Consider the following 18,949-nt stretch of genomic DNA (forward strand, 5'->3'; position numbering starts at 1 on the left):
ATCAACTTTTATTGGCAGTACATATATATATTTTTACATACACACATACTGAATTTTACTACTGCATTTATCCCATCCTTAGTTGAACACACACATGCAACACCTGGCAAATTACATGCAGTGAAACACACACAGGAGCAGTGGGCAGCATCAAGCGCCCGGGGAGCATATTGGGGGGTTAAGTGCCTTGCTCAAGGGCACAACAGCCGGCTAATCAAGGAAGGGGGGGGGGGGCATTTTATCACATTAATCACTCCACCACACCCAAAAATTTTTCTTGCCCGTCCGGTGGGGGAATCGAACCATTGACCCTCCGATCACAAGCCGCTTCTCCAACCTCTAGGCCACGGCTGCCCCCCCAAATAAACAGACTGACATAAATAATGACAGAAAAGAAGACAGCAAACAAGACAGTCTGATAAAGAAAGAAGATAGACAAAGACAGAAATAGCAGAATCAATTGTGTTTTCATTAAAGGATTTAACATCATTAGATTAAGTTTATACATTTGCATTTCTTGAATTTCCCTTGGGATCAATAAAGTATCTATCTATCTATTTGTGGAAGCTTATGTAGCCTGTAACCAGCATTGGTGGCAAATGTTTTCAAATCTTTTACCCAAAAATGAGTAGCACTGTGACTCTGCAACTCTATTGTAAACTCTAGTGTTAAAGATCAGAGTCTCCCAGAGCTGTATGCTCAGCCCCTTCCTGTTCGCACTGTACACCACTGCAATTCCCCTACGTGGAGTATTGAAAGTACGTCAATAGCTTTAGCTAGCTACAGCTGATGTTTATTTGTTAGCATTAGCATAAGGCAACAACAATGCATTATCTACTGCTAAGAGCTTACACAAGGATTTTCTAGTAGTATAGTTAATTAACATTATCTGGTCAGGTGTGGTAAAGTAAAATACAGTTTAAATGTACTTTAATAAACAGATAGCAGGTAAAGGAAAAAAATTAAAGGCTTTTCTCTGTTTTACTAGAGTTTAAATTAAAAAAAATATGAAACTTTTACATTTGTTTTTACACTTCGGTATATCTTTTTAACTTTTACTGCCTTTTGTCAGTTTTGGGGCTTGATACCATTGTTGGTGGAACGTTACTGTATACCATAAGCTTATAAAAATAAAAGTAATATCTCAAAAACAAATTCTACAGGAACACTGAAGTGTTTTAAGAATAGTAGTGGATGAGTGGCATGATCTTTACCACAGGAGAAGAAACAGTTTTAAAAATCTGAATAGGACTGTGCCAGGCCGTGCAGTCTGTTAAGACCTATGAAACTGCCAGATGATTATAAGATATAGGAACAGATTATCATAAAGCAAAATAAAGGGACTAAGTTACTACAAAGACTCACCAATATTTCGGGACTTTTCCTGCTCCTCCTCCTCCATCCCCCCTCCCTTCCCCCCCTCTTATCTTCAGTTTGCGGGCTGAGTCGTGTTGCAGAGCACCCTCAGGGTGTTTGCAGGAGAGTCAGCAGCTGGAAAACTAGTGGCCTTTTTTGATCGCATGTGTGTGTTTCTGTTGAGGAGTTGAGCCATGAGGTGGTGACACACAGGACCAGAAATCAGGAAGCTGCTGTAAGTCATTTCACACTTTATCTTCTTTTCTTTTTCTTTTGTTTTTTATCCTGTTTGCCTTGCACCAATTTTTCAATTTTTATTTGTATTTATTTTTATTGTGTGTCTTTCACTCCAGTCTCAGTCTCAGCCTCTCTAGTTGTCTGCCTTCATCTCTTTATCAACATTTTTTTTTTGTAATAAATGACACTTTACCTTATGAATAACAGTATACTCAATATCCATGCATTTCTTCTTTAAACATTAAGAAGGAAGCATACTGCAGCAAAACACAGATGCTTAAATATGTGGTGGGTTACAAAATGCTATAAATAAATGAAGGAAATGTGCATTCGTTGCAAATTTTGGAGCCAAAATAACTTTATTGTTCAACTTCAAATACAGAATGCAAATTTTTCAAACAATTTCCTGTTTGACTCGCAGCTTTCACAGAATCTGATTGAACTCTGCTGTTGTTTTCATGGCTCAGTGCCAGTTTGCTTACTTTACAAGTTCTCTGTTGGTGACGCACACATGCTGCCAAACAAATGTATACTTTACAACCTGTTAGTTTGTCAAGATAACGTGGGGCTTTTTGTGTGTGTGAGAGAAAGCAAAACAGTTTGCCAGAAACCTTTGGATGGGTTCATGAGTTTCAGCAGCACAGATATGATTGTTCTTCTTTCTTTTTGTGTTTTAAAGGTTGTCAGTTTTCCTTTTATTGTTTTATTTTCTACCTTGGTGTCCTTGATGTCCTGTAAATTACAGTTTCTTCTCACATACAACAAGTTTGTCCACATTACTCAAGTTCTTGCCTGAACGGGATTCTGTAATGTCCCAAACCAGATCAAGTACCTGAAATGCAAAAACAACACAGCTGGTGTGCAGGCCTGAGCTTTTCAAATGGAAACACACACTGCTTCACTACTAGTGGTTTACACCAAACAATGAGTGTAGAGCTTAGCCTCAAGGTGTGATTATCAAATGCAAACAGCCAGGATGTAGCAAGTAACATTTCAGCCCAAAACTCCACCACAGACACAGTGCTCAGAGCTGGAGACTTCTCATCTTCTTTTTAGTCTTTTGTAATCAGATGTTACGTTGTTTTAAGAATATGTGCCGCTTCTGCACTTGAAAGCCAGGCTGAAGGTTTGTAAGTGAATTCCACATAATAAGCAAACAGCTTTTCCTTTTTTCCCTTTATAAAAAAAATATTATTATTGTTGTTATTTTGCCCTTTATTTTGGCAGGTTCAACACTTTAGTTTGATAGTAGTAAGATTATCACACGGCTGTGTCAGAAACAAAGGCTACTTGAATTCACTTTATGCTCACTTTATGTTTGCTTGAAAATTTAAACACTGGCTAACTTGTATATATTCTAGCTTATCCAACAAAGGTGGTCATTACTGTCTCCAAAATGTTTCCAAACCCTAATATGCTAAATGTTTTGGACATTGTTGCTTTTGTTAGCATGTAATGGTAGGCGTCTTTAACAGGTCAGGTGCTGGATGTGCTGACTTAAAACATATGTGGATTTGGTGTTCAGATGGAACTTTGTTACTTAATAAGATTTGATATCTCAACAGCCCTTAAGTGTGCAGATGTTACACTTATTGTCTCTTGTTGTCCTTCAAAAAGATAACCGTGATAAAAGACACTTTTGCTGTTTAGCAAGAAGAGAATTAGCTTCTTGAGATGTAAATAAGTGGGTGAGGTCTAAAGGTGTCAAACAAGTTGTCTGTCATTACTATTGATTGTTTATTGGCTTTGCTGGCTATTATTTAATGTCAGTATGTTTTCTTTCTGTGCTCTAGTGTTATGCAGTAGATGGGCCGGTGTTTTTGCCTGATATTATTCAGCAGCTTATGTCTGACCAGTGCTGCTCTCCACTGTTTCAGGCACAGACAAGAGTGAGGAAAAACAGAAGCAGAGATGTGAGGGCGCATACTATCGCTTGCAGTAAATGACCTGGTTTTATCTTGCAGCAGCTGCAGACAAAATGAGTCTGAAAATGCAAGTCCCCTCTTTACTTTGTATTTGTTTACAGGCCAGGCTTGACCTTTCCAACATAGTGGACATATTGACATATCACAGGAGCTAGCCGAATCTGCCAATGCAGCATCCATGTATATACAATATTTTCACTTTCATCAGCAATGGCCATTATTTGACAGCAAAGACAGCAACTTCCATGATCACAAAATCATACTGCGTACAGCAAAATATTGAAGAGATGAATGGACAGGAACTGTGCTTTATGACATTCATGGTTTAACTTCTGACTGCTGTGTTTTCTGACTCAGTGACTGTGACAGTGAAGAGGAGGAGGAAGAGGGAGCAAATAGAAACCAAAGCAGGTCCTTCAAACACCCTGACGATCTGTGACAAGTCTGACAGAACAAGCCCACCCGATGAAAACGTGCTGTACATCCACAAGCAAAAGAAGAATACTGAGGAGAAGAGTTTTGACTTCCATTGTCCTTTGTAGAGGGGATACTGATGTCAGGCTGCCTTGTGATTGGGTGGAGCGATGACAATCAACAAGCAGGAGAAGCTCAGGGGAGGCAGAAGGGCGTCATCGGGGGTCATGGCCCCACCGGAAGGAGGCTGGGGTTGGATGATTGTCGCTGCCTGTTTCCTCGCTACCATCTGCATCCGGGCAGTGACCAGGTGAGTGTGAGTGTGTGTGTGTGTGTGTGTGTGTGTGAGGTGAGGACCAGCCAAAATGTCCTCACTTTTAAGGTGTAAAAACTGTTGTTATCCTCACGAGTACAAAGAAGAAAAAGATTTGAGCTCTTATTAACCATGAGAACATTGCAAACACCTTTAGTTGTTCTCACAAAGCTTCATGTTCATCGCTTTGATCACTAACTCTATGTTATTACCTGGCAAGACTCCATTTCCACTCAGCTCACATTGTTTAAGTCACTAACCTGATTCGGCGGCAACATTTTCTTTCCTCCACTAAGATGAAATCCTGCTGAGAAGTTTCTGAGATGTCAGCACATTGCCTCCACAGCTCAAGTGTTAGCTGACATTTGATTTCCACTGATGTTTAGTGTACGAAAACACGTAGCAGAATTCAGAAAGATTAAATTCAGATACACCATCAAAGTAACATTTTTTGCATCAGATGTAATGTGATACAATCATGGTACCTTTACTATGGGGAGGAGGAGGGAGCGAAAAGAAACACCTGGCAGTGTTTGTTGCTGGTTTTGCTGCTGAGAGATTATGTCCTTTTCTCCACTCCACTACATTTCAAACTTAGAGAAAAGAATATGAAATAAAACTGCAGGTCTTGGGCTTTAAAGGAAAAAAAAGGCTGAATATTTCAGCAACTTTAATGACCACACTTCAGGGGTCAACAGAGTACATCTGTGGACAGCAAAATATCTGTGGGGAAATACCAAAACTGTATTTAATTGATTTCTTACAAAACAAGTGGGTGCTATCATGAGTAATATTTGATGTGTGTGTTCACTGTATGTTGGCCTTGTCAAGGATTTTTCTGAACTTCCAAATTCCAGTTAGATACAATACTGTTTTTGACCATCCAGTGAATGCCTCACAATCTATCGCTTGTAGTAATCTCTGCTTCTTAATATTTAACGAAATCCTTATTAATAAATGAATAAAATCTTGTAATAACTTGCAGAAAGCATCACACTCAGTTTCTATGACTTAATCCTATTGCTTGTTTTGTTGCTCCCACTTACATTTATATTGCTTTAGAGAAAAAATGAGTATTTCTGTAATTCTGATGATGAAGTGATAATAAGTTAAAAAAAATATATCTGCAGGCAGTCTTACAAGTGAATCTGAGTTGTACAAATTGGATCAGTGTCTTTTTCTTCCACCGGCTTCAAATGTCATAAGATGCCATGAGAGATGGCACGAGGCCTGTGAGTGCTGCCTGAGGTTACATAAGAGACAATGAGAACCATAAAACTGGTTTCATGGAGTACACAGCCCTGAGACTTGCAGTTATGAATGACAGCCATAAATTGATAAACACGCTGAACTGTACTTTATCAGTTGCGAGATGATGCTGGTACCTAGAAAGACCTTGATCCCTCTTCACGTTGAGATCAGATGGGCTCACTGGATTGAGTGCTCTGCAAGACTTAAGTAGATAAAGTTATTTATTGTTGGTCATCTAATAATTATAGCATCAGGCTGCCTTAACATTATTATCATTTTGTGACTGACTGCTTAATTGATAACCTTTCACTGGCACTTTGTCATGTCAGCTCTCACTTTCTGTATGTTTTAACGACTTCCTGGGTTTTAACGTGGCTATAAAGGAGGTCGTGTTAGTGTCACCAGTTTATCACATCATTTAAAGTAGCTTTACCTTGAAGTTTCTCCTAACGTTTTGTCTCAGCTGTTTCTGCTAACTACTCTAACTCTTCCTGTGTTTGTTTCAAACAAACCAGATAATGAATCATGTTTTGTGAGGCAGATTACTTTTCTCCTGAGTAATAGCTTCCAGACAGTGACAGAGAAAAAGATTATATGTGTAAGTCTTGAGCCACATCAGTGAGCCAAAGACAAAAGTAATTAAAAATATTTTGCAGACTGACAAATGTGTAAAAATGTACTAACCATCCAACCGTGTCCTGTGTCTCTGTATCCAGATGTGTTTCCATGTTTTTTGTGGAGTTCCAGCTGCACTTTGAGAAGGATTACTCAACCACCGCCTGGATCCACAGTCTGATTGACTCCACCACCATGTTGTGTGGTAAGACCATCAGTACCAGCATCTGACGGCAGATCAGTGCTGCACTTAAACCAGTTTAACTAACAAAAAGGAAAACTTACGTTTGTAGGGATGTTTATGGCAGGTATAGAAGGTGTTTTGAAAATTTCATACAAGTGGGAGATTTTGTGGGTATGTTGTTAAGTTTCTCATGAACTGCAGCCCTGTCTTTCACTGTTTGTATTTTGATCCAAATCCATGATTACTGTCATGCTTTTCTTTTTGCGAGAAATGTATTTTAAACATTAGCACCAATTAAAACGTTTCAAGCCAAAAGAAATCCAAAATGAGTATTACAAAAACAAAACTTTTTTAAATTATTTTTCATAGATTTGGCAAAATTAAATTCAGAATGATGTATTTATAACAACAACAACAATAATAATAATAATAATAATAAATTTTACCCTATATTTGGATTGCTGTGGTTAAATGTTCTGCATAGGTATCTGCTACATCAGTCAGTGAAATAAGAATAACCCACACAAACTGTGCTTCCAGCTCCTCTGGGTGGCTTCCTCGGGAACCATTTCTCCTGCAGAGCCACGGTGATCCTGGGAGGTCTGCTGTCCTCTGCTGGTCTGGTCCTTAGCTCCTTCGCTTCCAGTCTGGAACATCTATACATCTGCCTTGGTCTCCTTGCAGGTACAACAGCACTTCACCTCCCATTATACAGGTGTTGTAATCAGAATATTTCACATCTAGAGCATGTAATTCTTGTAATTTGCTGTATACAAAACTGTCTTGATAAGTGAATTTAACTTCATAACTGACTCAAGTTCCTTATTTGTCAAATTATATGTTGTATAGCAGGTCAGTGGTGTCAGATCAGTTCAGATTTCACAACACTTGGCAGGTTTTGCCAAACTCCAAACTCCTTTATCCATCCTCTACAGGTCTTGGCTTTGCTCTCAGCTACACACCAGCCATTGCGATGGTTGGGAGGTACTTCAGTGAGAGGAAAGCTCTGGCCTATGGAATCGCCCTGTCTGGTAGTGACATCTTTACTCACCTGTTGCTTTGTTTTTTTCTTGTCTTTCATACCTTACTTTCCCATCCTCTCTTCTACTCCTTTGTTCTTCCTTTTCCCCTTTTTCTTCTTACCCTGTCATTTTAAAGTTCCTCTACCTGTGCTTCTCCTCTATTCTACTTGCCTTATTTCATCCCATCAAATCCAATTTCACCTCATCTTCAGGTAGTGGAATTGGGACCTTCATTCTGGCTCCTGCAGTCCAATTGCTTATTGAACATTACTCATGGAGAGGAGCTCTGGTCATCCTGGGAGGATTTGTTTCCAACCTGTGTGTTTGTGGTGCCCTGATGAGGCCACTGGAACCAAGTGGACGTGAAGAGTAAGTACTCAGCTGTGCTGCTACCTTAATTCTAAATTCTACTCATACTAGAAGATGATTTCATTGAGCAGTCGGAAACCCAAAGATAATTAATTGCAATTAAAAATAGGGAAGGGCAGCACATTGTTAGAATGCGTCTTAAAATATCTGTTGATAGACATAGTCAGTTAATAATTTACAGGTATATTCAAGATTTTGAGGAATATTGTTGTTCAGTTTCTTCATCTCAGCTGTATCTGTGCTTAGCGCTTAGCTTAGCATAAACACAGAGCTCAAAACTACATCCTTCAACACCTCTAAATCCCAGTAATTATGGTCAGGAAGCAAATAAGCATTATTTCCCATTTTTTAAGAACTGAAATATATCTAATGCAATAAATTTCCTCTTTATTCTGATCTACTCCATCTATAGGATATGGAAGAACAACGTGGCAAACCTGGAGAAAGATTGCACTACACCAGTGCTGGATGCCGACACTGAACACAAATCTGCTGATTGCAGCCAAGTGGAGCCAAAGCAGCTGGAAATAAACCACTTAGAAGATACTCAAGGGATCCTCATAGTCAGCGGAAGACTCAAAAACTTTGGAATTAAAAATGACAAACTAAATCAAGGGAATATAGCCTTGCTATCAAGCCCTAGCTTGCCTGACCCAAGTTTAAAGTATCGAAAGATAGCTGAATGTATTTTATTTAGCAACAAGCTAACAGAAACAATGCTAGGGGAGACTGAACTCTCAGGTCCTAAACCAACAAACAGTAGCGAAACTGAGTACCTGAAATTAGTGGAAAGCCTGAAGTTGAACAACAAAGCAGCTGCCATGGATACAAAGATAGAAGACTCAGGACCGGGCAAAGCCAAACCAACAGATGTCTGTCTCTTAGCTAAAACTGTTAGCCCTCTTTCAGGGCCTTTAGTGAACACAAAAGCCTCATCCAGAGGCTGTTTTTCTCTCAGGTCCAGGGAGGAGTTTGGGTTTCTCATCTTACCCGACTTCCTCTTTCTGTCTGTGTCTCTCCTGTTTCTGGCCTATGGTTGCAGTGCTCCCATAGTTTACCTGGTTCCTTATGCCCTCAGTGCAGGGGTGGGGCACCAGCAGGCTGCCTTCCTCATGTCCATATTTGGTGTTAGTGGCATTGTGGGTAACATCACCTTTGGATGGATCATGGACAGGAAGTAAGAGTGTGTTTTAAATGTGCTTTTTGTGTGTGAATGTGTGGATTTAATACTACAATCCTGACGGATTTCTTTCCCTGTAGGTGTCTGAAGAGGTATCGCATGTTGAGCTACATGGTGGCGATATGCATGGAGGGCCTCTGCTGTATGTTCATGCCCTTCCTTCACTCCTTCTCCCTCCTGGTCGCATTTTCCGTACTCTACGGGTACTTTGACGGAGCATATGTTGCGCTCATCCCAGTTGTGACCTCTGATGTTGTGGGCTCCACCTACCTGACCTCCGCTCTGGGTGTGGTCTACTTCCTGCATGCCATTCCCTACCTGGTCAGCCCACCAATTGGAGGTAAGCATTCATAAATCGATGTTATCCCCACTACAGTGTTCAGCGATGAGATTGCTATGGCTATCGTTGTCAGATTAATTTTGAGATACTGACAGAAACAAGTGAGACCAGGGTTGAGGTGATTCTTGGTTTTAATCTCATTTCAGAAGTGACATTAACTCTAATTTCTCAAAATCTTGACTGAATGTACACTGAAAAGAATAAAAATGTTGTTAGTGATAGTTGATAGTGATTACCTTGGTTTACCCTTTATATCATATGCTGTTTCCAGAGAGAGAATAATACTGTCTACATTTCTCCCATCTCTCTGTTTCCAGGTTGGTTAGTAGACAGGACGGGAAACTACGAGGCAACCTTCTTCCTCAGTGGGGCGTCCTTCATGTTCAGCTTTGTGGTCCTGGCTGCTGCCATGTTAGTCAGACAGTACCGGAGACTCAACTCTAACTCAGCTGCTCATTTAAGTCCCACTCACAGTACTGCTGCTGCTGCTGCAGCTCAGCAGGACATCATATGAAAATGCTGCTCATTCACCACTTCACCCATTGCTGGTATGTGGGTTTACAATTATAGTAAAGGTGCTATTTTGATGTGAATCATATGCTGCTGATGTGTTACGGATTCAAGACCTCAAGCCCAGACTCTACAAGAGCCGAACCCAGCATTACCAAAGCTTTATTGAGCTTTCCAGTAATACTGAGATGTACAAATGTTCACTTTAGCATTCATTTCGGTACCACAGACTACACTACCTGTCAATGTAACAACAGGAGTCTGTTTGTTTTGTTTGTTTGTTTGTTTGTTTTGCTTGTACCACTGGAGCTGGTCTCTAAATATCTGGAAAAAGTGACATTCATACAGTGGGTAATGAGACAAGTGATTATCTGAAGGACAATGAAATGATTTTTTTTTTTAAAGTGCACATAACTTTATGAGTTGCTTTTTTACTTTTCAGAATTTAAAACTGATAATCCCACACATTATTTTGACTTCAGTTATGTGATTTAATTTTTATAATTTTGATGTTTAGTATGTTTAATTCATGATTCAACTTGCCTGGACTTCACAATTTGCCTCACAACATTATTTATAAACCATTTTGTGCATTAACACTTACCGTATCTTTCCAGTTAGCGAGAGATGGCTGCAGTTACGCGTCCGGACTGATGCTCATATAGAACCATTTCTGTTTAACTTGTAAGAAGCAGTCAGTGCTTCCTGTTACAGCCCCTGCAAGTTGATGTAAATTTATGTTATAGGCCACAGGATTACAGGGAAAGAATAGTGCCACGAAACTTATGCCAAATAATGAGTCTTTGATTTGACAAGTATGTGGTGTGCATTAACCTCTCTTACTGTGAGAATCACATTAAAATGTCACCATGAAAGCCTGTGGTGGTTGTGTTTGGTGTGTGCACATAAAATCATGACATAAGAACATAAATGTGATGAAAGTGAAAGTGATATTGATTATTTAGCGTTGGTGTTATTGATTTTAAAGTGCGTGCCTTTATTTTGAATTTTATGAGTTTTAGTCTCGAGTACAGTAGTGGATGAGCCATTTAGCCAATAGCAAGGCGGCGTTTGTGTGACGTCGCCGGACACGGACAAACAGTGTGTGGGAATTTTAAATTTAATGCTGTGGGTTCACCCTCGACAAATATTTTACCTCAGACAGTGGACACCTTCAGGATCACCAAACGTCCTGTGAAGATGCCGCCCGCCACTGGAGAAAAGGTAAAAAGATAAATAAAGTTCGGATTTTTCCGGTACGTTTTGAACGGGGATCGCTAACGTCATATGGCCGGAATTTAACGTACAAACGCTGAGGTCATAAATAGGCCATCGGTTTCTCTTGAAGAACGTTAACTGACGAAAAACCAAAACCCAGAAGGTCATTTCCGATGGTCTAAACAAAGGCGACTTGCTGGACAGGAGTTAAAACTTGACTCGAATGTAAGCTTTGCTAACACCTGAGAGGCTGAGGGAACCCCAACCGTAACGACACCCAGTTGTTACCATGAGCCCTCATCACTGTTTAAAGTAACCCCCAGACACCTCTTATGAACAGCTGAGGACCAGCCAAACTGTCCTCTACAGACATGTGCAAATGTAAAACATCAGAAAGGTTAAGTACATCTGCTTCAGTCTTGTACTTCAAGATTCAAGAGTCTTTATTGTCATTATGCAAGCATAACGAAATTTTGTGCAGATTCTCAGCTTCAAAACACACTTATAAATAGAAAAAATAAAAAATTGCACACATTAGAAAAAGATATAAAAATATAAAATACAAAGTACAAAATGCAGAATACAGAGTGAGGTAGATAAAACAAAGTGCACTAGTGCCAGACTATGTGTATGAGTGTTTCACTGTAGGGGGGTTATTGCTTTAACAGCTCTGGGGAAGAAGCTGTCCCTGAGTCTGTTGGTGCTGGTTTTAATGTTCCTGTACCGCTTTCCTGATGGAAGCGGTACAAACAGTTTGTTGCCTTGACTGCAGTTGTGAGCACTTCCATGTTATGCTAGCTCTTTTGGACTTCTGTTCCCTGCTGTTACATATTTAGATAGATGTTTCTGTAAAATTCAGCAGGTGCTTATCGTGTTGCTCAGAAAGGACAAACATCAACCTTCAAATGTCCATCTCTGTCCCTCTGTTTGTTACTAACAATCCCACTGCTGATGTTCTGCAGATAGACAGCAGCAGGGCTGTCACACATCACCATCATCATCATCATCATCATCCTCGTTCAGCTCATCATTCGTCCCTCCATCACAGTGGAGGGATGAAGTCTGTTGCTGTTTAGAGCTAATGTTGCACACTCAGACTTCTGTGCCAGAGAAAGAAATGAATTACCTGCACCTCCACATTTGGCTGTTTGTAAAAATTGAATTTCCCCAAGTTAATAAGTAACACAGTTCTTCTTCTTTTTTCTTTTTGTTCTTCTTTTCGTGTTACAGATCTGGCTGCAGACGCTGTGTGCTGTCCTCTCCCACACCAAAAACACATGTGTCCCTTCCACGCCGTGCTCGTAGTCCTGGCAGCTTCCACACCAGGTTTCACTGCTCAAGCTACAGCCACCCATCAAGGTACAACGGGGTGATGTGGGCGTTTTTAACCACTAGGGGGCAGAAGGCTCATGGGTGCAGCTTCAGGGAGTTGAGTCCATCAGCTACTGTGTTAGTCTGTTGAGTATTTCATACATTTATTCAAAACAAATGGCCTACCACCAGACGGCTACTCTGTGAGGAAGTGAAAATTCTGCTTAATGGAACAAAAACAACAAAACTCGGTTTAGATAAAGTGACACCTAAACTGTGTGTGTTTTGTGTTGCTTGTCTGTCCTGAAGCGTGTGCGTGCCATACATTCAGAGGAGTTTGTTTGTACAACCGTGTGTGTGCTGTTTGTGTGTGTGTGTGTGTGTGTGTGTGTGTTCATCAAAGAGAACATCCCTTTCTGAGTGTATCTGCCCCCACATGGGCAGCCCTGCTTTGTTCCGCTGCTGCAGCCACTGTTGCTGCTTATTTTGTCTCTGCAAGCTCAAACGTGACAACCATTTGCCTCTTCCCGTCACTCCACCCATCAGTATACGTCTGCATGGGTTTGGATTGATTTTAGGAGTGTGCTAATACCTGCTGTTTTGTATATCTGTATCTGTGTATTGACAGCTGCTGATTTGTTTTATTTGTATGAAGTCTCGTCTCAGAAATTACTTTAAAGAATACCAACGTGGCTGTCATTCTGAAACAGTCAATTTCAGTTCCTCAAAATGTGTTTTCTCAATAAAGGGCTTGTTCAGGAAAATAACAATATGAAAAGTTCATATTACATCTGTTTATCTATAGCTTTAGATCAAAATGAAACTAGAAGGTCATCAGTTAACACCCCAGTGTCGGTTTTAAAAAAAAAAAAAAAAGTTGAAGCTGTAATTTTGTATTTTAGTTTTGGTTGTGTGTTCATGTCACAACACAAGATATAACTTCATCCACACGCATGGAATGATTGAGGTTCAGGGCAAATTTAGACAGCGGCCTGCTTATTCAAGACAGCAAAATCTTAAAATCAATCAGAAAACTCAAAGATAACTGCTGAAGGGCAGAAAGCTGGTAATGTAGTTTACTACTGGAATTACGCCCTCTAATTCCTGCATTAGGTGAAGAGATGAAAGCGTCGGTGGCCTTCTGAGGTCTGCCGAGGAAAGGAATAACCTGATCTCGGTCAGATGTCAGCAGCAACACAAACCACAAATCATAACCGTGTTTGTTCAGTTCTGGTGGGACACCTTAGTTGGTGGGTTTTGAGCCATCTTTACCTCTAAGCAAATGACTTCCAATATGGCTGTCAGCAGGTGCTTTACATCACCTGAAAGCCTCCGCAAGCGGCTTGTGTGATCAAACACTGTGTGTGTGTGTGTGTGTGTTTTTCAGAAGTTTCCACTGTGTAGGTGGATGCGTGGGAGGTAGACAGAGGAGGGGTTTCCTCTGAGGTTGGCATCCCCGAACACAGAAGAAACACAGAAAAAAAGGACTTCCCCTGTTTCAGTAATGACGTGCGCACACACACACACACATACACACACACACACATATATGAAAATCTCTGTTTTTCCATCTGAGTGATCTTAAGGTTTGAATTAATTTAATTGATGTGAAACACCAAAGCGCACAGACATGCTCAGTAGAATTTGTCAACACGTGTGTGTAGTCGTGCTGGTCGTAGAAGCCTCTAACCTGAATCTGTTCTATTTGATCAGACTCCACACAGCTGTTAATGAAAACATGATCTGTTCTTCCTCATCATCCTCTTCTTTAATTGGAGCTTCTCGATCTCAATACCACATGGAGCATACATATAATAATGACCATGTGGTGCATGTAATCTCTGCCTGCATAGCAAGCAGGCACACGTCAGCAGCCTGTGAACCCACTGTAGGTTAAAGACTGCTAATCCACATGGGGGAGGCAAAGCCAACGTGATGCTTGAGCAGGGCTTTTATATCTGGCCACCATGTGGAAGCCTGTGCTGTTATAGGTGCTTCAATAGTGCAAAAAAAAAATTTAATTATTTTTCTTCTCTCCAACCTTCAATTTTCATTTGTTCACACAGGAAGTGAGGAAAGGACTGCACATTTTCCTATGCGAGATCAGTATCAGTTTGCCCTTTGCATTGTCACACGTGATGCTTGTGCAGTGTATTGTACATTGTCCCATTAATGTTTATATGACTGGTCGAGCCTGGCAGTAACATCATTCTGGAGAGAAGCACAGATTTCCAAAAGTGTTTCAGGAAGAAAATGATCAAAGTGTAAACATATTCAAATAGTTTTTGTTGAACACAGACAGCATTGAACTGTAGAACTACTGATGTCAGCCAGGAAATGTGGTCTCTCTCTCTCTCTCTCTCTCTGTCACACACACACACACACAAAACACCTGTGTTGTTGGTTTACACTAGATTCACTGGCTGATAAACTTTTGTCATGCTGCAGCCAGGTGCATAATGTCACTGTGTGTGTGTGTGTGTGTGTGTCTTTGTGTGTGTGCTACCACATCACTCATACACACTTCTCTGTGGGAAGACAAACACTGTACAAAATTCAACATACTCCTGAGGAAGCACAGATGAAAAGGACACAAAAGGACACATGTAGACACACACACACACACAGATACTGTATGTTTCCCCGTGAAATCTTCATCCTGCCTGTCTGATAGACTTTGTTCATTACGTGTTTTGTTTTCTTTATCTGACTTGAATCTTTTTGTTGTTTATTTTTCCCTGTATTCACACTGATTTTTATTTCTATAAGAGAGGAGAAGGTTCAAGCTTTTAGAAATGTTAACTTATTTTGTGCTATGGATATCCAGGTCAGTTCACACACATGTGAATGTGAATGAGAATATTTCTCCTGATACTGTCAGCCTGACGATAAGCACCGGGTGGATGTCAGGGCAGTCCAGTAACTTCACGTGGGTGTTGCACTTTAACTTCGCAGCAAATCATTTGATGCAAATGTTCAAGGGAACACGTATCTGTAAAATAAACAACATGGAAGATCCATCATGATAAAAAGATAGTTAGTAGGCCTATTCTACATGGACCGACTGTTTTATTTTTCAAGAGGTGAGAGTTACTATGTGCAAGGGCCACCATGATATGTAAAGGCAGTCAATGCCAAAGACAGCTGATATTAATGTCACCAGTAGGTGGGGCTAGGCAAAGTAGAAGCTCAGTTTGTCCTGAGAGCGACCCCTGGCATTGGACCAAAAAGACAATTTATAATTCACCCATTTCACAAAATCAGATTATTCCCCTTCGTCCACATCGCTACTCCGTGGTCCCACCGTGAAACCGCCCGGCTCCCAGGCTGGCCAATCCTTGGAGCTGACAGCAGCACGCCGGTCAGACGGCAGGAAGTAACTCCAGAGCTGTCAGAGAATCACTAAGCTTGTTTGTTAGACATAAGGGCCATCACATGGTTTTATTTTTGTTGGCCAACTGTTGTATTGATTCTCAAAGTAGCGTTTTGGTTTACTTTCTGAAATCCCAAAGTCGAGACAAGGATGTCCGTCATGTCCGTTTCGTCGTGAGCACTGCCTGCCTCTGAGGGAGCTTTGATCTGGTTAGCCAGTATCTAGTTGTAATTATGGATTTCCCATGGTTGTTCTGTGAATACTCACAAGGGCCAATAAAACTAACATAAACTGTCTAAGAAAGTGAAAATATTAAACAATAATGTGAAGTAGACCAAAATATATAGGTATATAATATTATCTAATATTAGGTAAAATAAATAAATACACAAAAGGAGAAAAGTCATAACTTTGTGAGAAAAAAAACATTATATTCCCTGAGATTGAAGTGCTACTGTTTGGTGTGTATGAGTGAAAATAGTTTCCAGTACACAACAGCACTGGACAGTCATACTGTAGCAATGTCTGTGTTTACATACTTGAAGTTCTTCCTCCTGGGTTTGATGTGATGAATATAAACAGTCTCACCACTACTGGATTACTGAAACCTGTAAACTCTGACTGCAGTTCAAGGATACTTGATAGCCACTGTTGGTGACAGTCATGTGTAGACTTGGTGATGCTTTTATATTTTCTTTCATACTTGCTTTAACAGTAGAGCGAAGGAATGATCCAGTATGACACTTTGGCATGAGTCTCCTTGTTTTGTTTATTTTTTTGTCCCTTGTATAGCTTATGTGTAATTTGTTCCACAGTATAGCACGACTGTGGAGTGGCCAGAGTCGAGTTGGCTTCTCAATGGCAGTGATCTAAAAGTTGTCCCTTGTTTCTCTTCTCTTTGTGATTCCAGTTTCCAGTTCAGAATGCTGGGGAACACCTTTAATAAATGACATTGATTCTTTTATTCCTTTCTCTGTTCAGTCGTTAGTCCCGTCTGAAAGATCAGGACAACTGTGACGATTACAGAGCAGCAGGTTCAACCGAAACCGATAACTCGTGCAGCTACAGGTCTTTGCCATCCAGTAAAAACACACTGACGCACAGTTAAAACACTATCACGCAACTTGACAGGCTCCACAGTTCAAACAAATATATGCTTAGCTGATAATTTCATGCCTTTGTTTCATGCAAGATTTTGAATCCCACTGACAATTGCGGGTTTGCAGGACAAACTGCATCCTTACTGTTATATACTTTATTTTCATCTTTTTCACTCGTCTGATCACCTTACAGAAATGAATGCAGTGCCGCACAGTCTCCATCAGACCCCGAGGCCAAGTGCAGGGTCGTGAGACCAAATCTCATAACCCGTGATTTACATCAGGTCACCGTTCAAGTAGCTTATTTTGTCTTCAAACAATCACTTGGTCAGGATCTGATGTTTTCGAAGCCATACTTTGTCAGATATCCCAGATTTATCAGGTGTCTTCTCTTTACACTGGACTGTAGGTGTCAAGCTTTTGTCTCAGGACAGAAGGTGAACTCATAACTCATCTTGATTGAGTATTCTGGTCCCTCTGAATGTTTTTCTCAAACACCTGACTCCCGCTGTATGCTTCTGTGTACTTTGATATACATACAGTGAATTTGTGTGGCAGACTTAAACGAGCCTTAAAAGTTTCTTAGCCGCATTCTCCATCTCATCCATATCCTAGAATAACCCTAATCTTTAAATGGTTGTTGCCATATGTTGAAGTTGGACTGATAAAAGATAAATAAGCTATCCTGGACTGAACTGCCTGTCCTTCGTTGAAATCAGTCTCGTCCTCACTTCAGGGAGAGTCTCCATACTCCTGAATTGCACTTCTTTACGGTTATCTCATTTATATGATGTGATTCCAAGCTTTTCCAAGACATTTTATCAAAAATCGATTTAATCAGATTTGTGAGGCTCGCTCTTTTGCAGTTGCAGGCTTCAGTTTCAGTGGCAAATTATTCAAATTATGGTATATTTTTGAATCTGCAATCAAGTGTTAGAAGTTAACATTTGTTTACTTTTTGTCACTAAACATAGTATTAAGTTGTTTCCCTGAACATCTGGAATATACGGCACACGTCGTACTGCTGCCAGGATACTCGGGGACTGTCGTGTCTCGTTTCTTTGGGCTGAGGATTAGCTATGATAAGATATGGTTCAGTCTGACTCTTGTTGTCTTTTCTAACCGAAAAACCTCCGTTCAACAGGCTGCCGGTGCTGCTGGTCTCTACTGCTGGGCTCCATGCCTTCAAAGAGGGAGCAGTGGAGGCCTATAATTCTAATCTTTGAGTGAACTCTCTGTCCTCAGCTGTAGCAGAACAGCCTTCGCGTTCAGTCACAAGACTCCTTCACTTCGCTGCACTTGATGTTTGACAGGGATCACTTGCAGATTTTTCTCAGAAGCGGGGGATTCAGTGGGTTTGTGTGGTGGTGGATTGAGATATAATGTTATAATTAGGTTAAAGCCATAATATGCAGTAACTTCATGTAAAAAAAACGCTGTGTATTGACACATCTCTGTCCTCTGTCTGTATTCTCTTATTTTTTCATTATTTTGCTGCATCTGAAACATTTCTGGGCGTCAGTGGTTCTCATTCCCAGAACACTAAGTACTGATGTTTTGGGTTTTTGGTGATATGCCAGAATGGTGTGTTGACAAACCGCAATCAACAAATGCTGCATATTGTGCCTTTAACTAAGTTACTCACTCCATTCCATAAAAACAGTCATATGAGGCACATAAACACATTCTCAGGCCAAGTGAGGGCACCATGTGGATGCACGTTTAGGTTGGAAAGCACCGGATCTCAGTGGGTAGGCTGAAAATAATTCCCATCAAAACAAGGTCAAGGACAAGGAGGTGTGGTGTTTTATCATCTATGAGCTCCTGAATAATCAGAGTTTGACTCTTGGTTAAATAAGGTTGTGGTCCCACACAGGAGGGAATAAAGCCATTAGCACAGATAAATTCTGCCAGATGGTTTGGCACAGTATTCAGCTTAGTGGTTTCCAGAATACTAATCTTCATTAATAGCTAACAAAGAGTCTTGATTGACACAATACAGCATGTACTTAAGTAAATTACACCTACTTTCCTTTGAGGGATGCTGCAGAGTTTATTTGTTGTGCTTTGCTGTAACTTGAAATAATGATGCAACACAAGACCACAATATGTTGTCGCACGAGAAGGGACACCCTGCACAGTATGTGTCACACCCAGCGTCTCAGATACCACATACCTGACTTTAAACCTAGAGAAATAATATGTCTGCATTCTCGTTGAGTTGCACCAAC

The 18,949-nt window shown here is 40.5% G+C and overlaps 1 protein-coding gene and 1 long non-coding RNA gene across 2 annotated transcripts; both read left to right on the top strand.

The window, feature by feature from the left end:
- Positions 1–1,463: 1,463 nt before the first annotated feature.
- LOC124066418 (monocarboxylate transporter 12-B-like) lies at positions 1,464–10,589 on the top strand. Its single transcript, XM_046402766.1, has 9 exons — positions 1,464–1,591; positions 3,876–4,242; positions 6,213–6,316; positions 6,836–6,979; positions 7,231–7,326; positions 7,530–7,686; positions 8,099–8,863; positions 8,947–9,206; positions 9,524–10,589. The coding sequence occupies exons 2-9, from the start codon at positions 4,103–4,105 to the stop codon at positions 9,718–9,720; spliced, it is 1,863 nt and encodes a 620-aa protein (XP_046258722.1). The 5' UTR covers positions 1,464–1,591; positions 3,876–4,102; the 3' UTR covers positions 9,721–10,589.
- Positions 10,590–10,795: 206 nt separating this feature from the next.
- Positions 10,796–13,940, top strand: LOC124066335. Its single transcript, XR_006844573.1, has 3 exons — positions 10,796–10,940; positions 12,165–12,293; positions 13,633–13,940. It is a non-coding gene; the product is annotated as an uncharacterized LOC124066335 (long non-coding RNA).
- Positions 13,941–18,949: the final 5,009 nt, after the last annotated feature.

The sequence above is a fragment of the Scatophagus argus genome, chromosome 10 (assembly GCF_020382885.2).
Source record: "Scatophagus argus isolate fScaArg1 chromosome 10, fScaArg1.pri, whole genome shotgun sequence".
NCBI classification, from domain to species: Eukaryota; Metazoa; Chordata; class Actinopteri; family Scatophagidae; genus Scatophagus; species Scatophagus argus.

Excerpts from the sequence above, each read along its gene's own strand:
- LOC124066418 (XM_046402766.1), top strand. The coding sequence starts at position 4,103 with ATGACAATCAACAAGCAGGAGAAGCTCAGGGGAGGCAGAAGGGCGTCA. Across the intron at positions 7,327-7,529 it reads CTATGGAATCGCCCTGTCTG|GTAGTGGAATTGGGACCTTC; the intron begins GTAGTGACATCT and ends CCTCATCTTCAG. Across the intron at positions 9,207-9,523 it reads GGTCAGCCCACCAATTGGAG|GTTGGTTAGTAGACAGGACG; the intron begins GTAAGCATTCAT and ends CTCTGTTTCCAG.